This window comes from Leptosomus discolor, chromosome 4 (genome assembly GCF_034619465.1).
Source record: "Leptosomus discolor isolate bLepDis1 chromosome 4, bLepDis1.hap2, whole genome shotgun sequence".
NCBI classification, from domain to species: Eukaryota; Metazoa; Chordata; class Aves; order Leptosomiformes; family Leptosomidae; genus Leptosomus; species Leptosomus discolor.
The window spans coordinates 81,716,938-81,737,994 of record NC_141394.1 but is presented as its reverse complement, the minus strand read 5'-3'; the positions used below and the strand labels follow the sequence as shown (position 1 = coordinate 81,737,994).

Sequence of the window (21,057 nt, the reverse complement as noted above, 5' to 3'; positions counted from 1 at the left end):
ATAACAACGACTGCTATACAGTTCCAAAGAGTCCCTTCTACCTCAGCAGCTGTCTCCACCACGTGGCCAGCCTAATGTCTCCTAGAGGAAGCCAAATTTATACTGTAGCATCTATAGTACGGATGGCACAAACATCCTACAGCAACTCAAGTGGGGAGCCTTTGGTTTTCTAGCACCCAGTACCTCTTTAAAGCTAAACACTCACCCTTACTTTACAAGATAAGTAAAGAAAAAAAAACAGCCACCTGCTTTTTTAGAAGTTTATAGGAAAGGAAATGACAGGTACCTTAAAAAAAAAGAAGGTATGAATAGCTATTCCTGAGCAACTCGCCAGGAGGAGGCACTCGGAAAAGGCTCCAGTGTAGACTGCTAAGCACCTGGGCAAAGCTGGATGAAAAAATAATTGTAACACACATGGAAATGTAGAAAAAGGAGAGAAAATGGCAGCATCAGCATAGAGGGAGCAGGAAGAAGGTCAGGGATGTCTCATTTACAATGTACCAGTGTCTTGGGGCTCTGTTACACCACAGGGCACAACCAAGACTGAGGTCTAATGTAGCAGGCTGATTGGTACTTACAGGATTTTAATCACAAATTGGATCACAATTTCAAATCATGGAACAGGAGGTTGATCTAATTCATTGCAATCTCCTTACCATTTCCTTAAAATGTACTTTACAGAACAAAACAAACCAAAAACCCCAAAAAGGTTTGTTTTCAGTGGCTGAACTGACTCAGAACCAAACAGAGCTTGCACCTGAGATTCCTTATTCCCATCCACAAACTGGGACCAGACAACATTTACAATCCATTTATTCTATTTAGTGAAATTGACTCAAACTTTTTTTGTTGTTACCGAGTAGATTAACCATCGCTAGCTTGGATACAGAATTGCATTAGATGCAAAACCAGGTATTTTAAGAAACATCAAGCAAGCTGGAATCTAAACTGTCTTAGCTGTGTTAGATGTTCTTTTTTTCCTTCCAAATCTTGCTTTACATTTAAAATTATATTAGTGAACAAAGGCAACAGTAATTGCAGTTATCAAATTAGACTTGTCATCTCACACCATGATACACTTCGTGTCTTAAGACCTGGCATCTCATTCTTATTCATACAATAGAAGAGGAAAGTAAGCTTTCCTGATTTTCAGCTTAACTTCCTCACTTTGAATCAAAATGTGTTTTCCAGCTAAACTGAAAATCAGGTGGGATTAAAGAAAAAGCTTTTCCGCACGATAAAGGCTGGGTGTGCTGTCTTTGTAATTGAAGAAACAAAAAAGACTGAGGGAGGGAACCAGAAGTAATTAGGAAAAAGAAAGCAGCTGTCAAATGCTGTCAAAAATAGATCTTCCCAAACCATTTTTTAATGCATCTACCACGTATTGATAAAATAAATGTGCATATACATATATGCACACACACAACCCCCAGAAGTCACAACATTTGCTGATAAAGCAATGCTTTCAAGATATATCAACAAAATTTAAGGACGCTTGTATTAAGAAAGTCAACCCAGCACTCCAACAGATGAAAAATGATTTAGCATTCTCCAAGCAGAGCTGCAGACAGGAATTCCTCACAGCGTGGGTAGCCTCAAGGCAGCCCCTTCAAGAGCCCTTCTTGTCCCTGCCCTGTCTGAAACTTCAGCAATCCCCACGCTCTTCCAGAGAAAGCCCGCAGATGAGGCGGGTATCTGCCAAGCAGCAAATACCTCACGGCACAGACCCCTGATGCGGGGCAGGCTGGGTCACCTGCCGTCACAGCGGGGCAGAGGAGCCACGTTTCAGCAGAACTCAAGGCCAGCCATAGGCTGCTGGGATCAAAGCAGCCCAGCAAATCGAACAGAGTCAAGGATGACCTCAGAGAGCAGCCCCTCGGACGAGGGCTTGGGGGCAGGACGAACAAAGCACCGACAGGAGGCCAGGGCAGTACTGTATCCGAAAGGGCAAGCTGACTTTTCATATATATAAAAAGAAGAACGATGAATAAGTAGTAACAAGGACTGTTCTTTCCAGCCTTGGACTCAAATTACCATTGAAATGGTATTTGCAGGTTCTGATGACCATAACTCCATAGTTGTAAACATCACAGGAGGATCCGAGAAAACGATTGCAGAAAACTGATTCTTGAAAAAAATCTCGTGAAAAAAAGATTGAAGAAACAGACCTCATCACAAGAGCCTCCTGGAACTAAATCTGTCTACTGTAATCAAAGAGGAAATCAAGGGTGACTTGATTATATTTGTATGTACGTATGCAAGAACAGCAATTTGGTCATTAGGAGCATTTCAGCTGACATCAGATATAACAAGAATCCAACATAAAACACAGAAGCCATGCAAACCTAGGCAACAAGTAAGACACTTCTGACATGATACAACAACATGGCTGGCTCTCTGCAACGTGTGCAAGGTAGTTCAGACAGATCATTAACGCCTTCCAAAGTTATTGGAGCAGCACAAATAATTGAAACAAATTTTCTTTCAATTATCTCCTCCCTCCCTCCTCAGCCTCTTACATCCCTGAGCGACACCCTCCGAGTTCTCCAGCTCCACTTGACCCAGTAAGACTGCCCCGCAGCAAGAAGGGACAGCCCCAGTCTCTCCCTCCCAGCCCAGACATGTGCTTCCCCCTCTTCTTTTTATTTTTTTTTTTGCACAGGCAAGAGAAGAGAGCTCTGATCCAGCTGAAACGTAACCATCTCCATTCCCAACCCGACCATCACATTTCAGCCTGAACAGCCAGCTGCTCCGATTGCACCAACCCTCGTGGGGGGTTTAGCAGAGGGGATGCCGCAGGAGCAAGTATCTAGGGCAAGGAAAAGCCAGACCCTTCCTTTTCAGGAGCAGTCTTTAGCTGACTAAACACCCTGCAACACCGTACCCTCAGACTAGCCTCCGTTTCAGGCAGTCCTGCTCCCCTGGCTTCTCCACAGAACGTTCTGGTTTTGCCGCGTAGCAGAACTGCGCCTTAGGCTGACAGTCCCCTGCCCGCCCCAGAGGTTTCCAGTCGGAGGAACTGTGCTGGTGATCGCTGACTTGAAGCGGCAGATGACTGACAAGGCCAAGGAAGAAGACTGAGGAAAAAAAGGGAACAGAAAAAAAAAAAAGCACGGAGGAAAGAGAATAGTCGAGATTCACTGCAGCCACATCCTCGGTGGAAATCCTCTCTGCCAGCTCGCGCCCTGCAGCGACCCGCAGAGACGACCTGTAAAAGCACCCTTAAAGGGTTCCACAGATGACATTTCACGGGGGCTACAAAATTCATTTTTTTCATATATATAAGATGTAACTCCAGCCATGTCACTTGTTCTACCTCCTCTGTCTTTTTTTGACCATTTTCTCATCTTACAGCACATGAGCTCTAATGTTTTCAGTAACTTATTTTCTTCAGCAGGCAGAAAGATCATTGTGATCATATTTTCACGCTTACAATGATTTAGGGGCTCATTACGCCCAGACATAACCCAGGTTCTGCAGGCAGAGAAGCAGGTGCTCGATGCTTAAAGCAGCGAGTGACGTCAGTACAACACTCTTCGAGCATCCTGTGTCAACACGGTAATTCTTCGCGCTGTCGCTCTGAAGGTCAAAAGCTTCCTCGCAGCTGAATTCACCAAAAGCAAAGCTGGGCATGCTACTTTACCTTACAGCCTGCTGGCAATTCTGAATGCCAGAGTCAAGCTGCCATTTGTGGAAGACAAAAAAAGGAAGGCAAAACAAAAACAAAACCTTCTCGGCTTTGTCAACCTGTTCCACAGTGTAGCAGGAGCAATTTCAATACAACTGTCATTGTGATTTTCCCCGCCTCTCTAAACAAAATTCAAAACACTTTTTGAGGAGAAGGAGGAATAAATTAGTATTATAGCTTATGTTTCTCTCTTCCCTCTCACCTTTCCTCCCATATCTGGAAATTTAAGTGCAAATAAAAAAGCCTGGAGCTGCTGGCATGCTCTCTACAGAGCCACAAACAAAATAGCAGCAGTACAGAGAATTGTTACATCTTTGTACCACATTAGAAAGCTTTATGCTGTCTCTGTAATTCCAGTTGCATTTAAGATGCAAACCTTGACAAATATCAGGAAATTCTTCTTGATTAAATGATTTCAAAGTTCTGCAAACAACAATAACGTGGACAAAATGCTACAAAATACACTAAACACAACAATCCTACACAGAGGATGTAGGCAAAGACAAAGCATGTCTAACCTACCGTGTCCTTCTACATTCTAGTATCTGTCTTAAACCTCAATTTCCTACAAGGCAAAACAAAAAAGGGGCTTTATTCAATATGAAGCAACTATAGCCAGACAGCAACTCCCTGTGACGCACACATGGCTCGTAATGGCAAAGCTGTCTGCAGGCCCAAACAGGAGATAACCAAGAGTGCTTTTTATTTCATAAAGCAAAAAAACCTCTTTAAAAACATCTCAGGAGTAGCTCCAAATCCACAGCAGCCAGCAATTAATTCAGCCATACCAAGCTTGTCTGCCTGTGTTGTTATGCTAGAACAGAACCTTACTTCATCTTCCTAACATGTGGGCTTAAAAAAACACAACCCACAACTTAGGGCAGCAAGTGCAAGGCTTAGTGCTCAACGTACACTAAAAGCAAAATATTATCTCTGTTGGCAAATGTTTGGGATTTCCAGTAAATTACCTGAAGTTTCTAAGAAACCAAAACAAGCACTGGTCTTTCCTTTCATGCCTCTGTATCACACACAGGATTTTAAAGTTCCTTCAGCAGATGTGTAACCTCTACCAAAGCTAACCTCATCCGAGATTCTGCCTTTACAGGTATAAGTCATCTTCTGTGATGTCCTTCTTCATGGAAATCCATGTATATTTGCCACCATAAAGTCAACAGAGAACCACAGAGAAGAGAATCCCTGAGCAAGCAAAACAAGAGGTTGAAGCAGAGAAACAGCAATTTTTTGGAACCAGATAATCCAAGTTACCAAAACCAAACTCAGTCTTTGAAGAAAGCATAAGAGGGGACACAAGGGATTGTGGCAGCCATCAGTGCGAGACCTGCAGTGGAAGGCGTTGAGCCTTGGGCCTCAGAGGGGTTCGGTATGAACCAGAACCTCTCGATCCAGATCCGCCAGACACAGATGTTCTCTCTCCCCTTACGGGCTCCTTCACAAAGCACAGACCAAAGCATTATCAAAATAACCACAAAACCTGACGAAAACGAGCAAGAGCCGCACACTGTAACAACAGCCCCACTCACAAAACCCTCAGGAGCTGCTGCAAACACCTACCAGGCTGTTCCCAAGGCAATTCCAACTCCATCCCTTCGAGCAGCTGCTTGACTTCAGAACAAATGAAAACCCAAAAAGCGGGTGCAGACGTGCAGGCATTTGTGGTGCAAGCTGCCATGCAGGACCTGTCTGGCTATATGCCTGAAGAACTTGGCCTCTGCCACAGCGTAGCTCTCTGACCATGTTGTGCTTGGGATGGAGAGGGCCTCTGTAGCCTCACTGCTCAGGAAGATGTCTGAGCGGCCTTGCTGCACCCCAAACAGAATCTCAACAAAGAAGGTTCTCCCAGAGGCATTCGTCAGCTGCAGCTTGCAGGAGCGTCTGGAGGGCAGCACCTCCATCTTGTAGCGACGTGACCAAGGCAACGCCACCCAGGCTGACCTCACCGACTTCTGGAACCAGAGGGCAGTTTTGTGCACATCTAGGTAGGAGTCAGTGCAGAAGGTGCCAAGGAGGCTGGGACCCTGACTTCTCTGCAGCTTCGACTTGGCGTGGTGGAGGAAGCACAGCGTGTTCTCCACCAGCTGCTCCCTGGTGCAGGTGCACTCCAGGTCCACGCGGATGCGGGAGTCCTTTGCCGGCATGTCCCCCGTGGTGCCCAGCTCCAGGTGGAAGGCGTGCCCATCGGGGGGCTTCAGGGGCACGAGCAGGGAGTAGACAGCCTCGGCCTCCTCAAGGGGACTCCAACCTTCAAAGGCACAACCCACCCCAATTGGGGACTGCAGTAGCGGTACCGGCAACGAACTTTCTGACAAGATCCTTTGGAAGACGTTGAGGAGATTTTGCACCACCTCCTCCACCACCTGGCTCCTGCACGCCAGCTTCTTCATTGGCCACTGGATACGTCTTGCAAAGATCCTGTCCAGATCCCTCTCGTCATCAGGACCTTCATCTTCACTTTCTTCCTCCTCCCAACCTTCTTCCTCCTCCAAACCTTCTTCCTCTGTCTCACTGATGGAGCTCATCTTGTCTCTGCTTCTTTGCCTGAGCCACCAGCAGAGCCAGACGAGCGTAACCAGGACTGCAGCACCCAGCCAGAATTGCCAATGCCGCAAGACAGCAAAGAGCAGGGCTCCCCAGTCTGTGTGACTCTGCTCCTGGGTCGTCTGCTCATGGCTCCCTTTGTTGAGCTCCTGCAGCAGCTGAGCCATCTCCTGGCTCAGCTGCTGGGCACGCAGCTGCATTTGCTCTGGCGTGGCCTCATCCGACCCATCATCGACCATCAGTGGGAGCAGGAAGAAGGTTTCCAGGAACAAGGCGACGGAACTTGCAATCGTCTTGTAAGCCATGGCCTGCAGAAGGAGGGAGAGAAGGGTTTGAGTGGGGTTGGGAGGGTGTCCTGGGTTACAGTGTAAAATGTGCCAAAAGAAAAAAATATATTCTATTACCATCTTCAGGAGCTGTTGAGACCAGGTGGGGCGGTGCTCCCTGCCTCCCCCCTCTGGACTATCTCCTGTTACTGGGCACAACAATGCCTTATCGCCTGACCCATCGGTAACTCGCTCCTGGGCTATCTCCTGTTAATGGCCCATCAAGGAACTGCCTCACGACTCCCCATCCCATTGTGAGATACTCCGCCCGGGGAGGGGGGGGAAGGAGCCAAGCAGTCCATGCCAAATAAAAACGGAGATTTTGAACACCCTAGCAGCCTTTCTTCCACTGGATTCCCAGAGGAGCTTTTCCCCCCACTGAAGTTCCAGAGGACAAGAGCTACCTGCCGACCACTGGACCTTCGGAGGAAGACCAGACTCTTTTACCTGATTGCTGCTTCCACAGAACTACACCCATCACTTCAGGAGGACTGCAGCCAGCATCTTATTGGACTGCTACTGCCACCCTAACAGGGTGTCAGGTTGTATTCCTGACTCTTGTCAGTGTAAACCAGTGGGTTGTTTGTTTTTCCCTGCCTTGTGTTATATATATATATATATTAGTAAAGAACTGTTATTCCTATTCCCCATATCTTTGCCTGAAGGCCCGTTAATTTCAAAATTATAATAGTTTTCCTGCCTTCCTCCACAGACACCTGTCTTTTCAAACCAAGACAGAGGGAGGGAGCTGGGGGCAGGTAGGAGAGGGGATAGGAAGCAGCTGGGGAGGCAGCAAGGCCTGCACCCAGCCCCAGCCCGGTGGCAGCGGCACCGTGCCCTGCCCGAGGTGCTCTCGTGAGTGACTGGGCCCTCAAGGCAGGGTAAGAACCCAGCCTGAGCTCTGGGACCCGCATTTTTGCCCCGGCCCTCGTCCAGCCCAGCCTCCACCCGCGTGCGCGCTCACCGCTAGCCCAGGCTCTTCTGAGACAGCACTGCCTGTTGGCGCCCTTATATTTGCTGTCCAATTGTGACTCATCATTTGTGATGTCACAGGCTCCAGATGACATCACAGGCACGCCCGCCAACCAACCCCAGCCTTCAGCAACACCTCGGCTCAGCCACTCACAGCTCTTGCTAGGCACTGTCTTTTCCAGGTCTAGGACGTTGACTTCTGTCATACCAACTCCCTGGGGAGGGTCAGGAAGGGTCAGATTCTTCTCCCGGGCCCCAGTGAACTCACAGACGTACAGCAGTGGTGCAGCTCTTTCTTATACTTTTTTCCTAAGCATTGCATGCAGCTCATGGTCAAGGCACCAGTGGAGGCTAGATGGACCAAGCCAGAGCCTAGAGCGTCTGCTCTTCTGCAAAATGCTCCCCGACTCTGTGGCAGCTGAGTAGTCAGCAGCCTCTGCCTTGCGCTGCCCGACAAAGCGATGCACAGACACTCACTGAGATGCAGCATTTATTCAAAGAATGCCATTTGTGGCCAACTTTGCACAATGGAAAGCTCCCACAAGGAACGGACTCTGTGGAAGAGGCGAGAGCAGTTGCTGTCCGGGTGGCAACGGCAGTCTCTGACACCAGCCTCCTTCCAACGGCCCCTCTTCAGCTGCATGGGATCTGACTGCTCAGAGGGTGCTTTCGGTGTAGAGGAAAGGCACAGCAGCGCTTCCCACTGCCAATGGAGCGGTGTCTTCTGCATGTCCTGTGTGCTTGGTTCTGTGGCTCCAGCTCCCCGGGGAGCATGGAGGATGAGGAGATTCTCCACGTGGGCCCCAGCGAACACAGGGAGGCAACATCAGGGCTGCCTCTGGCTTGGTCCCTGCCCAGACGGAGCTGCCAGCGAGAACTGGTGGGCCCAAGCGGAAGGCCGTCCGGGCCACAGCCGGTGCGAGCAAAAAACAGGGCGGAAGTTGTCACCTTTGTCGGCGCTGTAGTCGTCACCGGCTGCTGTGCTGAGGACACGGTTGAGAGGAGAACACTGCTGCACTTGGCAGAGGGCTGTGGCACAGGGTTTTCCCTTTCCTCTCTGCGTCCTGACTTCTGCCCTCTTCTTCCCTCCTCTGCGAGGTGGCTCTCTGGCATCAGCTGGGACCTCTGCAAGCACGCCCGTTTGGCGCATGAAGGCCTCCCTTACTGGCCGTAGAAGAGCAGGCTTAGGAGCCGATCTTGCACTTTGTGGAACTCGCGCAGTGCCTGGGCGTGGGCGTCCGGATCCGTCAGCAGGTGCTGGAAGAGGTTGTGTGGCTGGGCTGATCGGAAGGCTGGGGGCAAGTTTATCACCCCGGGCATGTTGTCATTGCCAAAGAAGAAGTGGTTGAGGCGTTTCTCCTCCAGGCAGGTGCCCACGTAACGCAGGATATCCTCCAGCCGCGGCAGAAACAGCCCCCTGCACCAGCCTGACAGGGGAGTGGTGGTCAGGAGGTGCATCAAAACCGTCTTGAAGTTATAGGGGGACAAGGCTGTGCCCAGCAGGACGCGGGTGCAGACGTGCAGGCATTTGTGGTGCCAGCTGCCACGCGGGACCTGTCTGGCTATATGCCTGAAGAACTTGGCCTCTGCCACAGCGTAGCTCTCTGACCATGTTGTGCTTGGGATGGAGAGGGCCTCTGTAGCCTCACTGCTCAGGAAGATGTCTGAGCGGCCTTGCTGCACCCCAAACAGAATCTCAACAAAGAAGGTTCTCCCAGAGGCATTCGTCAGCTGCAGCTTGCAGGAGCGTCTGGAGGGCAGCACCTCCATCTTGTAGCGACGTGACCAAGGCAACGCCACCCAGGCTGACCTCACCGACTTCTGGAACCAGAGGGCAGTTTTGTGCACATCTAGGTAGGAGTCAGTGCAGAAGGTGCCAAGGAGGCTGGGACCCTGACTTCTCTGCAGCTTCGACTTGGCGTGGTGGAGGAAGCACAGCGTGTTCTCCACCAGCTGCTCCCTGGTGCAGGTACACTGCAGGTCCACGCGGATGCGGGAGTCCTTTGCCAGCATGTCCCCCGTGGTGCCCAGCTCCAGGTGGAAGGCGTGCCCATCGGGGGGCTTCAGGGGCACGAGCAGGGAGTAGACAGCCTCGGCCTCCTCAAGGGGACTCCAACCTTCAAAGGCACAACCCACCCCAATTGGGGACTGCAGTAGCGGTACCGGCAACGAACTTTCTGACAAGATCCTTTGGAAGACGTTGAGGAGATTTTGCACCACCTCCTCCACCACCTGGCTCCTGCACGCCAGCTTCTTCATTGGCCACTGGATGCGTCTTGCAAAGATCCTGTCCAGATCCCTCTCGTCATCAGGACCTTCATCTTCACTTTCTTCCTCCTCCCAACCTTCTTCCTCCTCCAAACCTTCTTCCTCTGTCTCACTGATGGAGCTCATCTTGTCTCTGCTTCTTTGCCTGAGCCACCAGCAGAGCCAGACGAGCGTAACCAGGACTGCAGCACCCAGCCAGAATTGCCAGTGCCGCAAGACAGCAAAGAGCAGGGCTCCCCAGTCTGTGTGACTCTGCTCCTGGGTCGTCTGCTCACGGCTCCCTTTGTTGAGCTCCTGCACCAGCTGAGCCGTCTCCTGGCTCAGCTGCTGGGCACGCAGCTGCATTTGCTCTGGCGTGGCCTCATCCGACCCATCATCAACCATCAGTGGGAGCAGGAAGAAGGTTTCCAGGAACAAGGCGACGGAACTTGCAATCGTCTTGTAAGCCATGGCCTGCAGAAGGAGGGAGAGAAGGGTTTGAGTGGGGTTGGGAGGGAGGGAGCTGGGGGCAGGTAGGAGAGGGGATAGGAAGCAGCTGGGGAGGCAGCAAGGCCTGCACCCAGCCCCAGCCCGGTGGCAGCGGCACCGTGCCCTGCCCGAGGTGCTCTCATGAGTGACTGGGCCCTCAAGGCAGGGTGAGAACCCAGCCTGAGCTCTGGGACCCGCATTTTTGCCCCGGCCCTCGTCCAGCCCAGCCTCCACCCGCGTGCGCGCTCACCGCTAGCCCAGGCTCTTCTGAGACAGCACTGCCTGTTGGCGCCCTTATATTTGCTGTCCAATTGTGACTCATCATTTGTGATGTCACAGGCTCCAGATGACATCACAGGCACGCCCGCCAACCAACCCCAGCCTTCAGCAACACCTCGGCTCAGCCACTCACAGCCCTTGCTAGGCACTGTCTTTTCCAGGTCTAGGACGTTGACTTCTGTCATACCAACTCCCTGGGGAGGGTCAGGAAGGGTCAGATTCTTCTCCCGGGCCCCAGTGAACTCACAGACGTACAGCAGTGGTGCAGCTCTTTCTTATACTTTTTTCCTAAGCATTGCATGCAGCTCATGGTCAAGGCACCAGTGGAGGCTAGATGGACCAAGCCAGAGCCTAGAGCATCTGCTCTTCTGCAAAATGCTCCCTGACTCTGTGGCAGCTGAGTAGTCGGCAGCCTCTGCCTTGCGCTGCCCGACAAAGCGATGCACAGACACTCACTCAGATGCAGCATTTATTCAAAGAATGCCATTTGTGGCCAACTTTGCACAATGGAAAGCTCCCACAAGGAACGGACTCTGTGGAAGAGGCGAGAGCAGTTGCTGTCCGGGTGGCAACGGCAGTCTCTGACACCAGCCTCCTTCCAACGGCCCCTCTTCAGCTGCATGGGATCTGACTGCTCAGAGGGTGCTTTCGGTGTGGAGGAAAGGCACAGCAGCGCTTCCCACTGCCAATGGAGCGGTGTCTTCTGCATGTCCTGTGTGCTTGGTTCTGTGGCTCCAGCTCCCCGGGGAGCATGGAGGATGAGGAGATTCTCCACGTGGGCCCCAGCGAACACAGGGAGGCAACATCAGGGCTGCCTCTGGCTTGGTCCCTGCCCAGACGGAGCTGCCAGCGAGAACTGGTGGGCCCAAGCGGAAGGCCGTCCGGGCCACAGCCGGTGCGAGCAAAAAACAGGGCGGAAGTTGTCACCTTTGTCGGCGCTGTAGTCGTCACCGGCTGCTGTGCTGAGGACACGGTTGAGAGGAGAACACTGCTGCACTTGGCAGAGGGCTGTGGCACAGGGTTTTCCCTTTCCTCTCTGCGTCCTGACTTCTGCCCTCTTCTTCCCTCCTCTGCGAGGTGGCTCTCTGGCATCAGCTGGGACCTCTGCAAGCACGCCCGTTTGGCGCATGAAGGCCTCCCTTACTGGCCGTAGAAGAGCAGGCTTAGGAGCCGATCTTGCACTTTGTGGAACTCGCGCAGTGCCTGGGCATGGGCGTCCGGATCCGTCAGCAGGTGCTGGAAGAGGTTGTGTGGCTGGGCTGATCGGAAGGCTGGGGGCAAGTTTATCACCCCAGGCATGTTGTCATTGCCAAAGAAGAAGTGGTTGAGGCGTTTCTCCTCCAGGCAGGTGCCCACGTAACGCAGGATATCCTCCAGCCGCGGCAGAAACAGCCCCCTGCACCAGCCTGACAGGGGAGTGGTGGTCAGGAGGTGCATCAAAACCGTCTTGAAGTTATAGGGGGACAAGGCTGTGCCCAGCAGGACGCGGGTGCAGACGTGCAGGCATTTGTGGTGCCAGCTGCCACGCGGGACCTGTCTGGCTATATGCCTGAAGAACTTGGCCTCTGCCACAGCGTAGCTCTCTGACCATGTTGTGCTTGGGATGGAGAGGGCCTCTGTAGCCTCACTGCTCAGGAAGATGTCTGAGCGGCCTTGCTGCACCCCAAACAGAATCTCAACAAAGAAGGTTCTCCCAGAGGCATTCGTCAGCTGCAGCTTGCAGGAGCGTCTGGAGGGCAGCACCTCCATCTTGTAGCGACGTGACCAAGGCAACGCCACCCAGGCTGACCTCACCGACTTCTGGAACCAGAGGGCAGTTTTGTGCACATCTAGGTAGGAGTCAGTGCAGAAGGTGCCAAGGAGGCTGGGACCCTGACTTCTCTGCAGCTTCGACTTGGCGTGGTGGAGGAAGCACAGCGTGTTCTCCACCAGCTGCTCCCTGGTGCAGGTACACTGCAGGTCCACGCGGATGCGGGAGTCCTTTGCCAGCATGTCCCCCGTGGTGCCCAGCTCCAGGTGGAAGGCGTGCCCATCGGGGGGCTTCAGGGGCACGAGCAGGGAGTAGACAGCCTCGGCCTCCTCAAGGGGACTCCAACCTTCAAAGGCACAACCCACCCCAATTGGGGACTGCAGTAGCGGTACCGGCAACGAACTTTCTGACAAGATCCTTTGGAAGACGTTGAGGAGATTTTGCACCACCTCCTCCACCACCTGGCTCCTGCACGCCAGCTTCTTCATTGGCCACTGGATGCGTCTTGCAAAGATCCTGTCCAGATCCCTCTCGTCATCAGGACCTTCATCTTCACTTTCTTCCTCCTCCCAACCTTCTTCCTCCTCCAAACCTTCTTCCTCTGTCTCACTGATGGAGCTCATCTTGTCTCTGCTTCTTTGCCTGAGCCACCAGCAGAGCCAGACGAGCGTAACCAGGACTGCAGCACCCAGCCAGAATTGCCAGTGCCGCAAGACAGCAAAGAGCAGGGCTCCCCAGTCTGTGTGACTCTGCTCCTGGGTCATCTGCTCACGGCTCCCTTTGTTGAGCTCCTGCACCAGCTGAGCCGTCTCCTGGCTCAGCTGCTGGGCACGCAGCTGCATTTGCTCTGGCGTGGCCTCATCCGACCCATCATCAACCATCAGTGGGAGCAGGAAGAAGGTTTCCAGGAACAAGGCGACGGAACTTGCAATCGTCTTGTAAGCCATGGCCTGCAGAAGGAGGGAGAGAAGGGTTTGAGTGGGGTTGGGAGGGAGGGAGCTGGGGGCAGGTAGGAGAGGGGATAGGAAGCAGCTGGGGAGGCAGCAAGGCCTGCACCCAGCCCCAGCCCGGTGGCAGCGGCACCGTGCCCTGCCCGAGGTGCTCTCGTGAGTGACTGGGCCCTCAAGGCAGGGTGAGAACCCAGCCTGAGCTCTGGGACCCGCATTTTTGCCCCGGCCCTCGTCCAGCCCAGCCTCCACCCGCGTGCGCGCTCACCGCTAGCCCAGGCTCTTCTGAGACAGCACTGCCTGTTGGCGCCCTTATATTTGCTGTCCAATTGTGACTCATCATTTGTGATGTCACAGGCTCCAGATGACATCACAGGCACGCCCGCCAACCAACCCCAGCCTTCAGCAACACCTCGGCTCAGCCACTCACAGCTCTTGCTAGGCACTGTCTTTTCCAGGTCTAGGACGTTCACTTCTGTCTTACCAACTCCCTGGGGAGGGTCAGGAAGGGTCAGATTCTTCTCCCGGGCCCCAGTGAACTCACAGACGTACATCAGTGGTGCAGCTCTTTCTTATACTTTTTTCCTAAGCATTGCATGCAGCTCATGGTCAAGGCACCAGTGGAGGCTAGATGGACCAAGCCAGAGCCTAGAGCATCTGCTCTTCTGCAAAATGCTCCCTGACTCTGTGGCAGCTGAGTAGTCGGCAGCCTCTGCCTTGCGCTGCCCGACAAAGCGATGCACAGACACTCACTCAGATGCAGCATTTATTCAAAGAATGCCATTTGTGGCCAACTTTGCACAATGGAAAGCTCCCACAAGGAACGGACTCTGTGGAAGAGGCGAGAGCAGTTGCTGTCCGGGTGGCAACGGCAGTCTCTGACACCAGCCTCCTTCCAACGGCCCCTCTTCAGCTGCATGGGATCTGACTGCTCAGAGGGTGCTTTCGGTGTGGAGGAAAGGCACAGCAGCGCTTCCCACTGCCAATGGAGCGGTGTCTTCTGCATGTCCTGTGTGCTTGGTTCTGTGGCTCCAGCTCCCCGGGGAGCATGGAGGATGAGGAGATTCTCCACGTGGGCCCCAGCGAACACAGGGAGGCAACATCAGGGCTGCCTCTGGCTTGGTCCCTGCCCAGACGGAGCTGCCAGCGAGAACTGGTGGGCCCAAGCGGAAGGCCGTCCGGGCCACAGCCGGTGCGAGCAAAAAACAGGGCGGAAGTTGTCACCTTTGTCGGCGCTGTAGTCGTCACCGGCTGCTGTGCTGAGGACACCGTTGAGAGGAGAACACTGCTGCACTTGGCAGAGGGCTGTGGCACAGGGTTTTCCCTTTCCTCTCTGCCTCCTGACTTCTGCCCTCTTCTTCCCTCCTCTGCGAGGTGGCTCTCTGGCATCAGCTGGGACCTCTGCAAGCACGCCCGTTTGGCGCATGAAGGCCTCCCTTACTGGCCGTAGAAGAGCAGGCTTAGGAGCCGATCTTGCACTTTGTGGAACTCGCGCAGTGCCTGGGCGAGGGCGTCCGGATCCGTCAGCAGGTGCTGGAAGAGGTTGTGTGGCTGGGCTGATCGGAAGGCTGGGGGCAAGCTTATCACCCCGGACATGTTGTCATTGCCAAAGAAGAAGTGGTTGAGGCGTTTCTCCTCCAGGCAGGTGCCCATGTAACGCAGGATATCCTCCAGCCGCGGCAGAAACAGCCCCCTGCACCAGCCTGACAGGGGAGTGGTGGTCAGGAGGTGCATCACAACCGTCTTGAAGTTATAGGGGGACAAGGCTGTGCCCAGCAGGACGCGGGTGCAGACGTGCAGGCATTTGTGGTGCAAGCTGCCACGCGGGACCTGTCTGGCTATATGCCTGAAGAACTTGGCCTCTGCCACAGCGTAGCTCTCTGACCATAAGTCCCTTATGTCCAAAGTTTCATAACAGTCCCTCAGCTGGCAATACTCTTCATCGTGAATATTTCAGCAGTGGATACACTTTTAAAGTCTCAGTTCTAGGAGTTACATGATTACGCTATTTTTTTCTTTCCTCTGTAAAACTAGTTTGTAAAAACTCTTGTAATTATGGAGGAAAGCTGAAAAGTGAGACCTCAAGCAGCATGAAGACAACCAGGCTGATAAGAAGCATGCATTCTAGGTCTTTGTAAGAAAAAAAGTTTAACCTCAAGCTGGTGATTTGGGAGAGGAGAGTGGGTCAGACTTGTGCTTTTTTAACTGCTGGTGGCACTGTCTTCCCCAGCACACTGTCTGCTTGAGTCTTTTTTATTGAAAAGTCCTTTTTAGGCCCTGAGTAAACCTCTGATTCTCTTCATGCATATTGGTTCAGAAACAAGGGAGTCAAAGCAGTATCACATCTCGTTTATGCAGGACATTGAAGGGGACGTGTGATAATAGCCTGTTTCTGCAATCAGAGAAACATCTTAATGATAGCAGGAACAATGTGCAGTTTAGAGGCAAAATGCAGCTGCAATAAACTCCTGAAGAGCAATAATGCCCGTGTCCTGTACAGCATCCGCCATCAATGATTTTAGGGAGCAATTCAGAGAAAAAAGAAAATGAATCTGGAAAGGTTTATGGCCACATTATGATGCAAAGCCAGATGTTGCCCCTTGCTACAGTAATAGGGTAGCGAGCACTAAGCTTTTAAGTACCTTTTGCAAAGACCACTGTGCCCTCCCACAAAGCCTTTTGAAGCACAGTGTGAAGACAGTTTAGGCCTTTATAGAAGACCTGCCCACCAACACAGTTCAATCTGCACTGGTCACTTTTCAGTTTTCATAGGCAGGAAAATGCCTAGAAATGTCACAGCAAAAAAAAATCAGTCATCTTTTGTCCTGAAAAGAAGGCAGGCTGGGAGGCAGAGGGTGGGACAGCTGCAAAATTAAGCCGTTAATCTTTTCAACAGAGGACAAAACAAGAGATATTTGCCACCAACGATCTTTTTAAGAGGGTGATGGGAATAATGATGCATTTTTCCTGCTTGTTTTGCCAGTCCTGCACAGAGGCAAAAAGCAATGAGGTACGAGAGGAGCTTTGCAATCTGGTTACCTGTCATCTTGGGAAATGTGCACGGTGCAAAAATCAGCACCTCCTTTGAGTGGGCTGGGGGAAAAGCGCATTCCCCCACTGTGTTTAGTGTCCCAGGTCAATCATTGTGGGCCCTGATGTCTCTCCTGACTGTTCACCTACTGCCATGCAGTAGGAGAGGGAACCTTGTGCCCTGGGCTCTTGGCTGGGACACCCTTGGGATACCCCATGGCAGAGGCTGCCTTGCACCCACAGGAGTTGTCCTGAGTGCCCTACAGAGACTTACAGGGTGGACCACCTTCATCTCACCTGGGTACAGGTGGGGCAGCTTACATGGGCTCTCCATTCAAGGGGTCCAGCTCACAACCGCTCAAATTCCTGCCCTCCTGCCAACTCCAGCAGGGATTTAGGGAAAAAAAAAAAAAAAAAAAGAGGATAAAAAAGAAAAAAAAAAAAAAAAGAGAGGAAAAAAAAAAGATTAAAAAAAGAGGGAAAAAAAAAAAGAGAAAAAAAAAAAAGGCCTGGTGTGCTGCTTGATAAAAGCTTATAGGACTTCCAGGACAGAATCAGTAAGACCAAACTGGTCTAGGTCTTCTCAGCTGTGTCTTTGGCACTTCTGATTTCTTACCAGCCAGGAGTTAGGTACAGCCAGGACAATGTAGAGCAGTGGTCTCCAGATTGACTGTGGAGCTTAGCAGACCCTCTAAGTCTTTCGACAACCACCCTCAGGCTTTCAGTTTGGCTGCAAATTCTGTCGAAGTAGGATGTTTTCGTGGTCTACCTACTATGGCCTGTGGACATCAAACAGGGCACTTTTCTGGTGCAGCTGCCTGTCTAGAACATCTAGAGTGACAGCCAAAGAAACCAAAACAAATTAAAAAATGAAACAATTCCTACAGAATAACACTATCTGCTGGATGCATGCACTTGCTCCGAGACAAAAAGGGGAGCAGGGTGAATTGCATATGACAGAAGTTGTCACTTAGGGTAGGATTCATTTGTTCCCATTTGGATTACTATGACCTACTTTCAGATGTCTACCTGCAATAAGATGAGCTGCAGCCTAGAAAGAGAGCTGAGACAAATGGGTATGTGTGTTGTAAATATCTGAAGTTATCAGAGCTGTGAGACAGAAATAGAGGTGATAGGAGAACATGAACAGATCAGTGTTTCACATCATTACACCTGGAAACGTTCATTTGCCGAGCAGGAGCCATCCTGTTTCCCTAAGTTTTCTTTTTGTCCCTGTGGCCCCATGGATGCACCTGCATCCACCGCCTTACCACATTTGGCTTTCTCTCAGGCCTTCCCTGTCCCTGTTGAATGCTATTTTGGTACCAAACTGGGTCCAGAAGACTCCTGCAGAGCCATCCTGGCTTTGCACAGCCTGGTCCTGAGGAACAAACTTTGCACCAGACTTGGAGCCTCACCGCTGCCTGCACAGGCAGTTGCACCAGGACGAGCCGAGCTTGGCGAGGTCTCGCCTGCAGCCTCTCTCGACCTTCCAGGGACTCCACAAAAAGCAAGACACTGGAGAAACAGAGAGATGAACTGGGGCCTCAGTCTCTATTTTGTGCATACTTCCAACACGGTAAAAAAACCTTCCAGGAGCTGCAGCTTAGTCCTTTCAGCAGGTCTAGGGCTGCAGCTCAGAGCTGCTAACTCATGATGACAACAGTTGTCAGCTCCTATTAAGATCAGGATAAAGGCTTTATCAGGCAAATTGGTGTGGATGCTGCTGCCCTAATGTTTCTTTCAGTGACTCCTTCTCCATTACAGGGAGATTTTTGAAAGACAGGGGCTACCGGTCCAAAGCCGAGCCACTGGGATTCAGGCTCTGGCGGCTAATCCTCTTCTTACAAAGAAACCTCCCCTCTGTAGGAATCATGTCCTTCTTCTCAACAGTCTGCATGACTATTCCATTTCCTTTCAGTGGACAGCATGTTTCAACACTTATTAAATTGCTGTTTCTCTCAGCAGGGTCTGGGAGCCTGTTCCTTTGCATCCCAAGAAGCACAAATCTCCCCCTGCGTTGCTGATAGCTGGTATCTGATCAATAGCAATGCAATCTTCTCTGCTGAGGTTTAAAGGCATTTGGTTGGGCTAAAAATCAGTGAGAGTCATTTGATTCCCTTGGAGGGATGCCCTCTTACACCACCTGAGGATATGGTCTCCATATTCTCTTTATACAATTCAGACCTGTCAGACATTCATTTAACAGCAGCTAGAGAGCAGCATTTTGAAACGTCTAGGTTGGGATATCTTTTGTCATTGCTGTTTTTGTAAGTGCTTCATAGGGAAAAGCTCCCCTGAATTAGCTGTAATGTGTGATACCAGGAAAAAACCTTTCTTCTGAATAGCATCCAAAATCCTCAGCTATCTGTCCAAGCCTGTAGAGCTGCCCTGTAACAATGGTTCTTCTGTAGGTGGGTTGGTTGGGCATTTTTGGCACAAGAGGAGCTCGGTGCTGGCCTCTCTGATGAGAACAAGTGTCCTGGGTCAGACCAAATATCTTGCCTATCCACTGTCCCACTGGATGGCTAAGACTGATGCTCTGAAAAGCCTTGCAGGACCTAGCATGAAGTGGTCTGCCCTCAAAGGCTGCACCAGCCTCCAGCAATTTGGAGGTTAGAGAATTAGCTGAGTTTGGTGACGTTTAAAGCGGAGATAGTCCAGGTTACTGTGAGAAACAGAAGTGGGCAATGCTTGCTGGGGAAGGCTCTGACTTTTTCTGCTTTTATTATCTAGGTGGCTCTCTGGTAGCTTGTCTCTGAAACAAGGAAGGAGGGATGGCAGATGCTGAGATGTCTGCAACATCCTTAAGGCTGCTTCACTAGCTTGTGGGGACATTTGCTGCCCACACAGAGGACACAGAGTAGGGCTGATCCACGGAAACTAACGGGACTCTTTCAGTAGGTGCAGGTAAGCATGACAGCCTGTGGGCAAACGACTGGCTCAGACCCATGGAGCCGTCTCTCCTCACCCATTGCAAAGGTGTACCAACTCTAAGCTGATCTACTCAGCATCTCTGAGGAGAAACAGTGTTTGATGAACTACTCTTGGGAATCTGAATATGTAAGAGATTTGGAGATTGTGACCCGTGTCATTAGGGACACAGGGAGGGTATCCTGTGGATCCTCCTGGACCAAATGTCTTCTGTGATCCCAAGCGTTCACAGCTGAAAATCCATCTCATGCATCACCAGCACCTCCGTTCCCCAGTACACCGAGGCAGCAGTGGCATGGCACCTTGTCCTGCCACCACCTCAGGGAGGACCATTTGCTCCAGAGCCACCATGGCCTGACCCACAGCTCCTTGCAGCGGGCTGTCTTCTGCTGCCCTTTGCTGAGAGCTTTATCACTGCTGAGCAATACAGAGAATTACTTGTGGCAAGGCATTGCTGGTGACTTCATTCAGGGTGCCTACCTTCGTTTTGCTGTTGTACAGCAAAGTACTTGCTACACTGAAGATGGGAAGGGCAGCGGGGTTGTCTCTGACAGGAGCAGCTTTTCCTCTCTGTTCCCATTACAAATGCCCTATTTCTTGGAATTTGGCCATCTAGGAGACTCATTCTGGCTTTCAGCCTCTGTGTGGGAGGTGCTGAGCATTGGGCTGCCCATGGTATGGAGGTCTGGTCTGCAGAATAATACAGAGCTGGAAATCCTCATGCAGATGGATTAGAGAATGTTTCTGTTAAAATCCTGCCTGCCTCTCCACTTTGCAGCATAAATATCAGTAGTGTGAGTGGCAGGATACTGAGGGCTCAGGAGAAATGCTCAGTAGACCTCAGCAAAACTCATATCCCTTTTTAGCAGACTAGGCAACTGCTGCCTATGTGCAAAACTGGTTGTTAAAGAGCTGCAGAAAGTTAGAACGAGTCAAAAAGCAGGGAGCAGGTGCAGAAAGCCAGCAGCAGGCTTTCAGATCCATGCTTCTCTATGCAGCGAGCATGGAAGACCCAAAACCAGGCTGGTGTTTAGGGTCTGGCAGACAGGGAAGGCAAAACACCGTCAGCACAACACTATGACAGTTTGACACAAGTATGGGAGGTGGCTGGCTGCTGGGACAAAAAAAATGCTCCCAGGCACCAGCTGCTGGCAGGCTTTTTGGGCAGAGAGGGGCAACCAGTACTGCCGGCACGGACAACCACGTCCTCCTCCCCTCAGGTTGCTAACACACATCCCAGCTTGCCACAAAAACCCATCCTGCACTGCTGGGTCCATACCCGGCTCCCCAAGCTGGGTAACTTTCTGACCCCTGGCAGGCTGCAAAGGAGCTCAAGCCAGCAAGCAATTTTAGGCTTGCCAAAACAAAGGCCTAAGAATGTGGGTTAAAAGGTAAACTGCTTTAGAGGTCAGGAGTAGCACAGTCCCTCTAGACCACGACACCGACATCAGCAGGAGGGCTTATAAGCATTACAAAGGACTCCTTGCTTTCGCCTTCCCCCTCTCTCCAAGAAAAATAAAACCAGACATAACCATCAGATGAAGTAGTGTTAAGGTTGTAAAGCATAAAGCTGGGAAATGCTGCCTGCAAAGCTCTGTATAATCTGCATTCCCCCCTCCACTGTACCTACGATGTAAAATCTACCTGATGATGACACGCCGCTTTTTCCATTTGCTCCCTATTGCAGAGTATCATGTGTAAGAGTCAGTCCAAAACCAGCATTCTCTCAACCTTGTCATCAGGAATATGGACTCTGAAAGTCAGGCTAACACCTTGACATGAGTCTGCAGCGGCCTGCCTGAGCAGCAGTTGCTGATCCTGAATGCCAGGCTTGTGAGG

The 21,057-nt window shown here is 51.5% G+C and overlaps 2 protein-coding genes across 2 annotated transcripts; both read right to left on the bottom strand.

The window, feature by feature from the left end:
* Nucleotides 1-8,703: 8,703 nt before the first annotated feature.
* On the bottom strand, nucleotides 8,704-10,260 carry LOC147415732 (inositol 1,4,5-trisphosphate receptor-interacting protein-like 1). Its single transcript, XM_086464874.1, has one exon. It carries the CDS (start codon nucleotides 10,258-10,260, stop codon nucleotides 8,704-8,706), a length of 1,557 nt encoding a protein of 518 aa, XP_086321000.1.
* Nucleotides 10,261-11,697: 1,437 nt separating this feature from the next.
* On the bottom strand, nucleotides 11,698-13,254 carry LOC147415731 (inositol 1,4,5-trisphosphate receptor-interacting protein-like 1). The gene has a single exon (XM_086464873.1). The coding sequence runs from the start codon at nucleotides 13,252-13,254 to the stop codon at nucleotides 11,698-11,700; it is 1,557 nt and encodes a 518-aa protein (XP_086320999.1).
* Between the last annotated feature and the right edge of the window lie 7,803 nt (nucleotides 13,255-21,057).